The sequence below is a fragment of the Poeciliopsis prolifica genome, unplaced genomic scaffold (genome assembly GCF_027474105.1).
Source record: "Poeciliopsis prolifica strain line A6 unplaced genomic scaffold, Auburn_PproV2 SCAFFOLD016, whole genome shotgun sequence".
Lineage (NCBI taxonomy): Eukaryota > Metazoa > Chordata > Actinopteri > Cyprinodontiformes > Poeciliidae > Poeciliopsis > Poeciliopsis prolifica.
Window position 1 is genome coordinate 8,983,064 of NW_026562391.1, and position 11,880 is coordinate 8,994,943.

At 36.6% G+C, this 11,880-nt stretch overlaps 1 protein-coding gene across 1 annotated transcript; it reads left to right on the top strand.

Annotated features, from left to right (window-relative positions):
• Positions 1-1,038: 1,038 nt before the first annotated feature.
• On the top strand, positions 1,039-11,467 carry ccdc40 (coiled-coil domain containing 40). The gene is made up of 19 exons (XM_055041469.1): positions 1,039-1,118; positions 1,378-1,458; positions 1,685-1,748; positions 2,992-3,110; positions 3,255-3,338; positions 3,508-3,727; positions 4,378-4,535; positions 4,640-4,762; positions 5,900-6,021; positions 6,280-6,523; positions 6,603-6,785; positions 6,936-7,181; positions 8,089-8,302; positions 8,501-8,670; positions 8,744-8,835; positions 8,992-9,112; positions 10,224-10,412; positions 10,482-10,640; positions 11,094-11,467. Exons 2-19 carry the CDS (start codon positions 1,390-1,392, stop codon positions 11,334-11,336), a joined length of 2,820 nt encoding a protein of 939 aa, XP_054897444.1. The 5' UTR covers positions 1,039-1,118; positions 1,378-1,389; the 3' UTR covers positions 11,337-11,467.
• Positions 11,468-11,880: the final 413 nt, after the last annotated feature.

Here is an 11,880-nt window from a genome sequence, read left to right on the forward strand (position 1 = left end):
TTAAGTTGCGATATTTAATTTCCCACTGAGAAGTAAAGCATTGTTTTATTAGAATCAGAGAACTGATTTTTAACTTTAGTGTAGCTGTTTTTTTTATGAATGTATTCTGTCTGCAAATTATAGTACAGTTTAATGAAATCCTTAACCAATTTTGTTGGCAAAGAGTTTACTTGAATGTAAATCAAACCAAGAGGAACATTGTAAAACTTGACCAATCTCATCGTAGCTTCTGCATTGATGGATGAATTTTTACATTAAGACTTTAATGGGAAAATTAAAGCCTTAATGTGACTTTAATAAGTCTGTAGTACTTTACTTGGAAAACTACTCATACTACAAATTACTTGAATAAGGCCATTAGTAATTAAAACACTTTCGTATTTCAAATGATAGTGTAAAATTGTGGTACAAGTAAAATGAGGAGTTAAAGTTCAAATTTAATACAACTTAAAAGGAAAGATCATTTTCAAAAGATATAGAAATGTGGGTGAGAGCACAAATGTGTATGTAAATTGAAGCTAAAAGATCAGTGTGAGTGGGTATGGAGGCATATGTTTAGCAGGATAAAATGGAAAATGAATTAACCTGCCTTTTTTATTATCTAATAAAGGGTCCATCTGAAAATAGTGTATGAGTTTATAGGGTAGGAGTTCATAAGTTTCTTACTTTTTCCTACTCCTTTTTGAGCATATTAATATTATTGTGGTACAAAAATATGCCTTTTGCATTCCTTGATCATATGTGTCATTTTGTACTTAATGTTCGAAATATATACATATATTTAAAAAAAAAACCCTCTTAAGGCATGTACTTTATTGTGTATAATAAGGCAATTCATCTTTTGCAAAACAAAAAAGCAGTTATAAATTCAGTGTAGTTAATATCACTAAAATTAAATTAAGTGTCCATTTGTCGGTAAGCTTAAGCGCTTTTACACACGCTATTTTCTTCTCTCTTTTTTTACTGGGTAACTCTAAATGTTGTAACTGCCATTGAAAATTTATGTACCGGAAGTTGCTGTTGATGAGTCTACCTGAAACGGAAACTTGCCGTTGCCTGGTTACGCTTGCAGTCACAATATCCCACTCGGCGGGTTTGTTAGCTGCAGGAAGGCGGTGGTAAGTGTTTGTTTTTGTTGTTCTTTGTTTAACGAGTGAAACGAAAACGCGAGGAGGCCAATACTTCCCGAAAGTGTTCTTTGTAGTTGTAAACAGTCAACGTTAGTCAAACGGAACGAATCACACTTAATTTTACTTGAAAGATGTTGAGTACCTTACAAATAACCTATAAACGGACAATAATTATGATGGTGATCATTTTGTCACGCAAAACCCGTCGAGACGGCTTGGCGTGACATGTTAGCATTTTGTCGTTAAGGCTACAGGTAAAATGCAGAACGCAAGCGATGAAGACCAACGTGACGAAGACCAGCCGAATCCACAAGATGGCGCTAGTGCGGTGACTATCGCTCTTTCTTTTGAGGTTTAATTTCCATAAAGCAGACTTGTTTTCTGTCTCAGTTCCTGGCTTGTGTAAGTTTATTATCTCAGCAGCCATTTGGTTCGCTTTCTATTTTAATGTCCCATAGAATGGGACTAGTTTGTAAAACCTTCAAATTGAAGCTTGAAGTGATAACAATACTCACTGTGAAGCTCATAACAGATTTATTTTTTCTCTCATACAGAATCCACCAGCGCAGCAGACAGATGATGTCACTCATGATTCCGATCTTGATCCAAATATGGCAGGTGAATACTGGAATGGTCCTTAATATCCTGTTAAGCCTGCCATTACACAGCTGCACAGTTTACACTGGTTCTCAAATGGGATTACAGGCACCTCTGAGGATTCTAGAGTTCTGTTCAAAGTTTATTAAGAATATTATCCAATAATTTGACCCAAACTGGCTTGTGCAGACTACATAACGTAGGTCAAGAAATACCCACACCTGCTGCTTTTTCCATTTGCCTGTACACTGAATTTACAGTTACCCAAAAAATAATTCATATCTTGAACAGATTTAAAAGTAAAATTATTTTCATTTAACTAAGAAGCTGGTTTCCAGTAAGAAGATCCCAAAAGATGACAAAATGGGTAAAATGGATTTAAGATTTTGGAGAAAAAAAAGAAACAAACAAACAAAAAATTGGTTCAATGTAGCACTGTTATTTTAAAGTGGTGTAATCCCATTTTAATAGTTCATCATTTCATTCATATTCTTAATCAAATATTTCATAGTTATTTATTTTTGTTTTTTACATAAATCTTAATTTGTATTATATCAATTGTTTTGATTGCACAGAATGTTTTCTAAAAATATGAATGGATGTAGTTTGAGATTCTGATCCCTAAACAGGATTCCTTATGTTAATATTTATTTATTGTTTATTAGTGCCAAAGATTGATAAATCAATTCTTTACATTTAACATGTACAGTAACTGCTAGGAAAGACAAGTGTCTTGTTGTTGACTAACAACTCAGAAACCATTGTTGCATCCTTGATGGGTCTGCGGGAGGCTTCACTTCTTCTGCTTCTGGGTTTGACTCATGGTCAAAGATGAACCATACATGCCATACAATTTCATATCTGTTTGCATCCATTTTCCCTTTCTATAAAGTGTGAATGTAAACATTGAGTTGGCGGACCTCAGCCAGCAGCAGGTTATTTGGATTCAAAGTGACAAGAGGCCCTTAAACAGCTCGTTCCGAAAGGTTCATAAGGTCATCTGCTGGGCGCCTATCTTTAAAAAATAATGACCTGCAGAGAATATTAGAAGGAGAAAATGTCACACATGTAACATGTCTTGTCTTGTGTGACAAGGCTATCAACTATAAAGGGAAGCATAACAAAAAATGGGGAGTTTTCAAGCTGGTTTGAAGAACAAAGACAATAAAACTTTTTCAAACTCTATGTCAGACATTAAAAAATACATTCTCTTCTTTGTAAGTTTGCTTCACATTGCACTTTATTTTTTTGGCACTCTATGTAGCTCTCGTAGCTGATCAGTTGAGGATTGGCACTTCAGAAGAAGACAGGGAACCAGAATATGACGAGGACTCACCACAAGAAGAAGAAAATGAAGAACTCTTCATCCTAAACCCTGATCATGTCTGTTGTGTTTTACTGTATATATTAATGCTTAAAAGCATCTTAATACTTTAGTTTCACAAGCATTTGATGACTTTATGAGTCGTTTCAAGATATACTGATGATCTTGCATCTTAATAATTGTTTGTGTCCTCTGCTTTACAGCCACTGATCAAAAGATTTCAAGAAGCTATCAACAGTTACTTCAAAAGACGTCTCGGAGAATTCCAGCAGGAACTGAAGGCAAAGGTTGGCAGCTTTTCAATCAACATGAACAAAATTAGGATTTAAATGAAATATGAACAGTTCTTGTTTGGCCTGTTGTACAAACAGCACATGTTTGTACAACCATTGTGGCCCAAACTTTTAAAGTTTGATTTCTGATTCTCTCATTATGCTCTCTTTCTTCTGAGTTCAGCGGCCAATCAAAAAGATGGAAAAAAAAAGGGTAGCTGACAAAGGTATAGAATTGTGTAAAATAAGAGAAAAGCTGAAAGCAGCTGAAAGTCAGCTGTCCAACATGCAAGACTCCAAGGCAAAGACTGAAGCTGAACTGAAGAGTGATCAAGATAATCTGCAAAAGGCAAAGAGCAATTATTCTAACGTGAAAAATCTGAGCCGTCAAGCCAGTGCTCTGGGTAGGATTTGCTTTTCAGTTGATGCTGTTCTTGCATTATGTTCCAAGATTGATGTTCTTGCCTCTTTTCTTTTTACTCAAATATCTCATCATTAAACTGTTATATGTCTTTCATGTTTAAACTGATTATTTAAATTTGGGAGTAAATGTAAATTCCTTTAAGACCATGTTCAATAATCTCTCAGTTTGTGCATCCATAATCGAACAAGATACGAGCTTGTCAGGAGAGCTTTACTCTTGGTTAAGTCAGATGGAAGAGCCACTGTGTGCTTGTTATGGTAAAAAAGCAATTCATGACGCCTTAATCTAATCTAAAAATAAGGCTTTGGGACTTTGATGAACTAGAAGTTATTTATTCGCCAGTGGAGAAAACACTGAACAGCTGTGAGCATTTCCATGAGTGCCCAGCTAACAGGAATATTCTACAACTAATCTACAAGCTCATAAAGAACCAATCAAGGAAAAACAGTAAATAAATAAATGATGATCACGGTGCAAAACAATAATTTTAACCGGACAGAATTGTAAATTCGCAGTCCATCATATTATCTACACAGTATTGCTGTAACAGTTGAAAGTAATTTTCCAGATCAATATCTAACCTCAAATTTTAAACATCAAAACATCTTTTACTTCTCTGTTTGACACCAGCATCTCAAAGGCAGGCGGACTTAGACAAAAAGCAACAGCGGGTACTTTTCGCTCAAGCAGTAGGTGAGGATCTACAATCCCAAGTCAAAGTCATGGATTCTACCAGATACAAAGTGGTCGCACAGAAGACAAAGGCAGAAGAAGATAAAATAAAGCAGGTGACTGTGCTGTTTTGCGTTGACACATCTTAACTCATTATCTAGCTGATAGGAAAAATCTGCAACTGAGTGGTCATTTTTTGAAAATGCCTCTTTGTCATCAGGACTTGTATGTAGATCATCTGACAAAGGACTTGGAGAGCAAGACACAGCAGTTGGCGGAGTATGAGGTCCAGAGAAGTGCTCAAGCCCTAGAGACAGGGGATGTCACCAAAGCACTCTCTGAGGTGACAGTAATGTCAGTGCTAAAAAAATGTACACATTTCTAGCCTATCAGTTTCAAATGTTAACTTTAGAAGAAGACCATGTAATATACATCACATTTTTTAATTAATCAGTTTTATAACTGCGTCAGTGATTGTGAAAAATCTATGTCAGGCAATCCCTTTTATTTGTACAAGTGCTTTTCTGATCATTTTAATTCATTTATTTTTTTATTCAGTGCTTCCACCTTGGTGTTTTTTTGTTTAAAGCGAATGTCAGTGTGTCAGGTCCTATAACATGGACTTCTCACATTACTTTTGACATTGTTAATGTAGTCACATAGGTAAACTATTTGACTATTTTTATTGTCATAGTGTATTAAAAAAATGAATACAACTTGAAATGTAAAAGAACTTAAATATGAATACACAAAAAGCAGAGTACTTCACACCATGAATAGTTCCTGTGGGTTTTATGTATTACTGAACCTTGTTTTGCAGAAAAATTTTCTTGTCAATAAACAAGTAGTGGTTTTATGTTTGTGGGATGGTGCTGCCATTCAAGGGGATTTTCTCAGTGTTTGAAAATAATAATCACAGGAAGTGAGTACTGCATAAGTGGTTAAGATCACATGCATCTTAAACAGAGCTAACTTTTTCACTATCATTTATAGGCAGACAAATACTTCATTAATCTCCAGAGGAAAAATTCTTGTTAATGTAGCATCTAAAAATCACAAAACAAACACACTATAGCACTACCATCAAAAAAAGCAGTGCAACAGGTGGCGTTGTGCAGCCTTATTTCAGCAGGATCAAAGGATCCCCTCCAATTCTCTGTTCTACAATGTAGATCAATCCTCCATACAGACATGCCTGCTCTATAGCTAAAAAGTTGACTTGATTCATCATGGTCTGTAGATAAATATAGCTGAGAACCATCAGCATAACAATAAAAAAAACGATGTCAAATATTTTTACAATGTAATGTACAATGAAACATGGTAATTCAGACAATAATAACAAGCTAAATAAAAAGAGGACAAGTGCAAATAAACATTAAGAAGGTGTGCAAGCGAGCTTAACTCTTTAAAAGTTTCTTAATATATTCAGAACCTGAGGTCAGGCTTGGAAACTGCAGTCATGACTGTCTTTGTCTAGGCTGAGATGGAGCTGGAATCGCTGCTACTGATGCATAAGAAGTTGTTACAGCAGTGGAACAGCAACATAACAGACATAAAGAGACATGATGAGACTGTTAATGCGATGCAGGAAGCTTTACGGTAAGACGGAGAGTCAGGGGAAGGTTCAAGATGTTGGTTTCAGCATCTTCAATGCCACTCAACAAGGAAGAAGTTTAAATGAAAAGGAAACATTTGCTTGGCTGTTTGTGATTACTCAGACAGATGTAAAAAATATGTTGTTTTTGCTAAATCTGTCAAAAGTTCTATATCTTTAGGATATACTCAGATTTATTTATTTTTATTAATCTGAAATGCTAACAATGTTATCTTTGCTTGATTTCATGTTTTTTACTTTAGTGCGGTTGAGGATGATCTGGTCTTGCTGGAACGAGAGATTGAAGGTTATAAGAAATCCATCAATGGAGAGCTGGAGAACAATGAGTCACTGACTGTTGAGCTGAACCGGAGTTCAATGGATTGTGTGACTGTGGAAAAACTGATCAACAAGAAAAAGTTGGAACGAGAGGCGCTGCAGGCTCAGTACACCGCCTGTCTGAAATCCCTGTCTGAAACAAAGCAAATCTTTGCTACACTCACAAAAGTACAGCAAAAACCTTCTGAAACCTCTCCCTGCTTGCATGCTTGCTTTCAGTTTCCTAACTCGACTTGTATTTTTCAAGGATATGATGACACATCAAAATGAACTGAACAGTCAGAAGAACCAGCTCGAGAAACTGAGTGCTGCACGTGTGGACCTGGAAGAGAAAATTATGGCCTCCATTCAGCAGCAGTTCACACACAGCAAGGCGGCTTCACATTCACAAAATCTCACAAGCAAGTTGCTCACTCGAAAGAAGGCGAAGGTAAAAAATTGGCTTCAAATGTGGGACAACAACAAACGAGAATCCACAATTTAAGCAATTTTTTATTTACTTTGCTTTCCTTTATCATGCTTAATTTTGTCTTTTAATGAGAAAGTACGTCTTTTGTCTTTCTTACTACATTAACTACAGCTGAATCAGCTGCAGCGGCAGGAAAAAGACACCTTGACAGTGAAGCTGGAGTGCCAGAAGGTGGAGCAGAATGTCAACAGCCTGACCCTTTCCGTGGAGAGCCTTGATGAGGAGATTAATAAGTACAACAAGTTACTGACCTCACATGAGAATACATATGCTTCACTTCTTCGACAAATCAGGCAGAAAGAAACGACGATCAACACCCTAAAAATCAGGATTGCTAAAATTGTGGAGATCACTGGGGTAAGAGACTAAATGGTAAACTTTAGCCTTGGTACTGCGTGCCGGACACATTTATTTGTACCCCTGGCAATGATGTATAAAAGACATCAGACAAACCTATCTGTTATTGCAGTAGCATACTGACACACTGGAATCTTCGTACTATTCTAACCTTTTGTATAATGAGTTCATAAATTCAGTCGAGAACAAAGTCACAGTGATCAATCATTTCCAGTTTTCTGGGAGAGCCCACTTGATTTTTTTTTAAAATGTAAATCTTTCTGGTGTGTTTTGATATGAAACATATGTCCATTTAAGTAAGTACGTAAAATATTTATATAGCACTTTTCATGTACATGTAAACTTTATCCTTTGTTTCACACCAAACCCAACTGAGAATTTGTTGCCAAAAAGCTAATCTGACCAATGCGCAATGTCCCAGTTAAAGGCTATGTAACATTAGCAAACTCTATATCTACCTTTGAAGAGGCTACATCAGTTATCTACATAACTGGTTGTTGTGTAGATAACTGGTGTTTGTTGTAAAGATGGCACTTTTTGGTGCAATGAACTTTAGAGGTTTACTTTATCTTTTGTCTTATGATGCTTCTTATAGTGCCAGGTGCAGAAAAATCATGGTCCTCATTTAGGTTAATAGACAGTGAACAAGCGAAATGGGCCTCTATGCCAGCTTATGTTAATACCAGAGGAAAAGAGAAAAACCATTGGTTGTTAATTAAAAGCTCATAGAAAATGCTTTATTTATTTATTCCAAAAAGTGATTCCGTGATATCTACAGTTGTGCCACTGGTGATTTATTTAAAAACAATTAACTCATAAGTATAATGAAGTAAATCGAGTATGCTTTTTGTAATTTAGACCTAAAAATACCAAGATGCATTTTGGATTTGTTTCTTTCTATTTCCAGCAAGAAGATATGCATCCTCTGCAAATCAAGATCCATAATATACAGGGTGAGATTGAGGAGCTTGATGCTCACATCAAGAATGAGCAGCGCCTCTGGTTGCTGCACCAGGGAACCCTGGTGGGACTGACCAGAGAGTTGGATGCCAACAACAAGAAGATGCGCAAACTGCAGAAAGACTGGACTGGACTACAAATGAAGGATATCCGACTAGATAGTACGCATCCCATGCACAGAAAATCACTTGTTGGGTTTTATAAGACACTTTTAAATCAGATGTAGTACAGTAATTTTGTTGTGTATGAGTTTCCAGTCTAATACCACATTTAATTGTAAAGCTATTCACTTGTAATATAAGTATATATAAACCATTAGTATCCCTAAACAATGTTAACTGTAAGTTCACCTCGCCCAGGTCAGACTAAAGAAGAGGAACGAGAACTGACAGAGCTGGACAAGAGCTCAACGCTTCTGAGGAAAGACCTTGAGAAGCTCTGCAAGCTGAAGTCGAAGAACAAAGAGCGAAATGAGACTCTGGAGTTGGAAAACCTGCAGATGGAGATAGACTTTAGACACAAACTCCAGGCATGGCATGACTGTTAGCTATCCTTCTCTTTTTGACGTTGTAATAGAACTAACTTGAATGTATCTTTGTTAGGATGCTGAAGAGCGATCAGCCAGTCTTTACATGAAACTTGAGAACACTCAGGAGGAAAAAGAGAACCTTCTCAAGTGTCTGGTGGAAGCTAAGTCAGTCACATTTATTCACAAAAATCTTAATTACATACTTTAATATAATTTTAAAAATACACAAGAAATTTAAGCTGATGTGTTTCTGCGGTCATATTTTAAACATATTTAAAGGAGCAGCTTCTCAGTCTGACTCTAGGCTCTTGTAATCTGCAGGCAGCAGATCATGCTCTGGGAGAGGAAGACCCATATTCTGAAGGAGACTCGGTCAGTGGTGGAGTTCGACATTAGCCAGGGAGACATCCAGAAAATGAATGCTGAAATGCATCGAATGGAGGTAAACATATTTAGCTTCCCGTGATGATTTTACTGTTTGTTGAGGTAAAAAATTTGAAAAGCGAAGTGTTGTCTCTCTAGTTTCTTTGCAATGGTATTTTTATATTGCTCACTCATTCTCTGGTTACCTAGCAACAACCTATTGAATACGTTTCACAGCAGCAATTTCAGGTTTCTCCACCATGCCTCACAGCTGCTTAAAAATAAACCACAACTTGAAGGGAAGGGGAAAAAATGAGTACCAGAGCTTGAATGGAAAATAGAGACAATGGAGGAAAGGTCACATCACCAGTTTGGCAGTACTTCACATATTTAAAATCTAAAACGAATCAATTATCATTGACTGAGATAAAACATTTGTATTATGATACATTTTTCAATCATATCGTCCTGTATAGCTATTTTTTACTATATATGTAAGACATGCTATGAGGCACAGTGACATTCTTATAAGACTAAAGTAACTATATATGAGCAAAAGTGCAACTGATTTTAAAAAAGTGCAAGTAATAAAAAGACGTTATGAGCTAAATTAGTTGTGGGCAGTTGAAAACAGCTGCAGCATGAAGAGTCTTCTTGTGTGATGTGAAAAACTGTAAGCATCCACCTTTCAGCAGAGTTCGGTCAGTTTACCTTTTTTGGTGAGCAAAACTAATCCTATCAAAAATATTTTAAGCATCCCAGACATTTATTCACAGTAGAAGAGTGCACAATCACCCACGTACGAATTATTTGAGTCTGCTCAAATAATTTAAGCTGTCACTCGTCGTTAGTTTCACAACACTGATTGAATTGGTGCGCCGCGTGATGTAAAGGTAGAACGATCATCCTGAACAGTCATTGCTGCCGTTCTGGGTTTGATTTTAAATTGTTATGTGTCTTTCCCTTTTCTATCACCACCTGCTTCTTGCCTGGTGACTGTCAAATTATTGATTTTTTTTTATAAAGGTGTGATACCTTTCAGGATGAGGAGGGCAGTGCTAGTGGTGGTTGGTGGTGGCAAAAAGTAGAATACATCCTACTTTATAAATTCAACAACACTTTATGATTTTTCAAAAATATAATATGCATTTTCTTATTTCTATTTTTGACCTTCCTCAATATTTGTGCAGTCACATATTGACAAGCTGACGAAACGACAACAGTATTTGATGAGGGAAAGCGAGAAAGCTGTGGAGAGAAGAGAAAACCTCGATATACGCAAGGATGCCATGATCCGAGATCGCCGCAGACACCTTGCAAAGGGGGAGCTGAAACGCTCCAGCGCTGCGCTGGAGAAGAAAATCCAAAAACAATTGATTGTAAGAGCAGTAGATTTATCAACATCCAGAAAAATAAAAGGAGCAAATTATATAATTATGTCTTTTCAGGTTTTTAAAAATTATGAAGAAGAGGTGAAGGAGCTTGGGGACAAGAAAACTGTCCTGGTTGAGAATGTTCAGCTGCAAATGCAACGCGTTACTGAACTGTCAAGCACCAGCACAGAGATGGGCCAAAACTTTCAAAACCTCCAGGATAACAAAGACATGGTAAATATGCGAGCAAGTTTTTTTTTCCAAGTTTTTTGTATGGATTAAAATAGTTGGTGTAAATTTTTTAAGCAGTACTCATCGGTCATAAAAATGAACCAAGTGCAGTGCACTATCTTCATTCTTCATGCAAAAAATAACAACTGGCATTCATCAGTGAAACAAGTGAATCACATCATGTTACACAACAGCCCAATAAAGACGTAATGACCAAGTTTATTTTAAGGTTGTTTTTTTTTTTTTTTTTTTTTTGCCTACGTCAAGTCAACATAATTATAATTCCTGGCATGAGTATCACAGGTTCTATTTTTAACAACCTCCCCCACACATTAACAATGAGCAATTGAGATAATGTCTTATTGTTCCATCTGCCGTGACTGATGGGTGTTGCAAATGCTCAAAAATGTACAAGCACCAAACAACTTCACCTTGTCTTTCTTCACCTCTTTCCAGGACCAGACTTTGTTAATTGCTATGCAGGAGCGAAACAAGAAGCTGCAGGCCGTTTGCAAGGGGAGCTACAAACTGTCATCCAGCAGCGACACAATAAGAGCCACTCAGCAGAGCCAAATGGAGGACTTGGAGAATATCAGCAAGGTCCTGAAGCAAAGCTATGAGGATTTCCCTCAGCACCAGGGGGCGTTGCACCCTGTGATACAAGCAGCAAAAGTTTACATAAAAATCGCCAACCAGTAATGTTCTTAGAGTGAGGCGGTGATTGACACATAACAGTGAGTACAACAAAGGCATATGAATGAGATACAAGAGCAAATATCTAATTTAATGGTTTATTTGAATAATTTTTTCTTCCCTGTAATGTTTGGATTTAATTATTTGTTTTGAAATAATTGTAATTTACTTTAGGAAGTAAAGTTCAGTGTATTCACGTTTCTTCCACTTGTGTTGTTTGCTCTGTATATTTGTCAGTAATATGCTGCAGCAAAGGCGTCTTACTTGTAATGAAAAGATACCTTGATTGAATCAAATAATTAGGACATTTTAATGGCTTCTCCAAATGTTTATTAATTAATCATTTAAGGCTTTTCAGGACACCGTCATGTTTCACGATGCTTCTTAGTTAGCACTGCTGTGGCTCTTGGAATAGTTCTGCAAACCACAGTTTGAGTCTGAACATATTTCTTCTAAAACCAAACAGCCACATGAAGTCCATGATGGAGGCATGCAGACTGGATATGAATACAATGTGAAGACCTTTCAATGATCAAAGCCATGCAGTGAA

Excerpts from the sequence above, each read along its gene's own strand:
- ccdc40 (XM_055041469.1), top strand. The coding sequence starts at position 1,390 with ATGCAGAACGCAAGCGATGAAGACCAACGTGACGAAGACCAGCCGAAT. Across the intron at positions 3,728-4,377 it reads CCGTCAAGCCAGTGCTCTGG|CATCTCAAAGGCAGGCGGAC; the intron begins GTAGGATTTGCT and ends GTTTGACACCAG. Across the intron at positions 6,524-6,602 it reads TCTTTGCTACACTCACAAAA|GATATGATGACACATCAAAA; the intron begins GTACAGCAAAAA and ends GTATTTTTCAAG.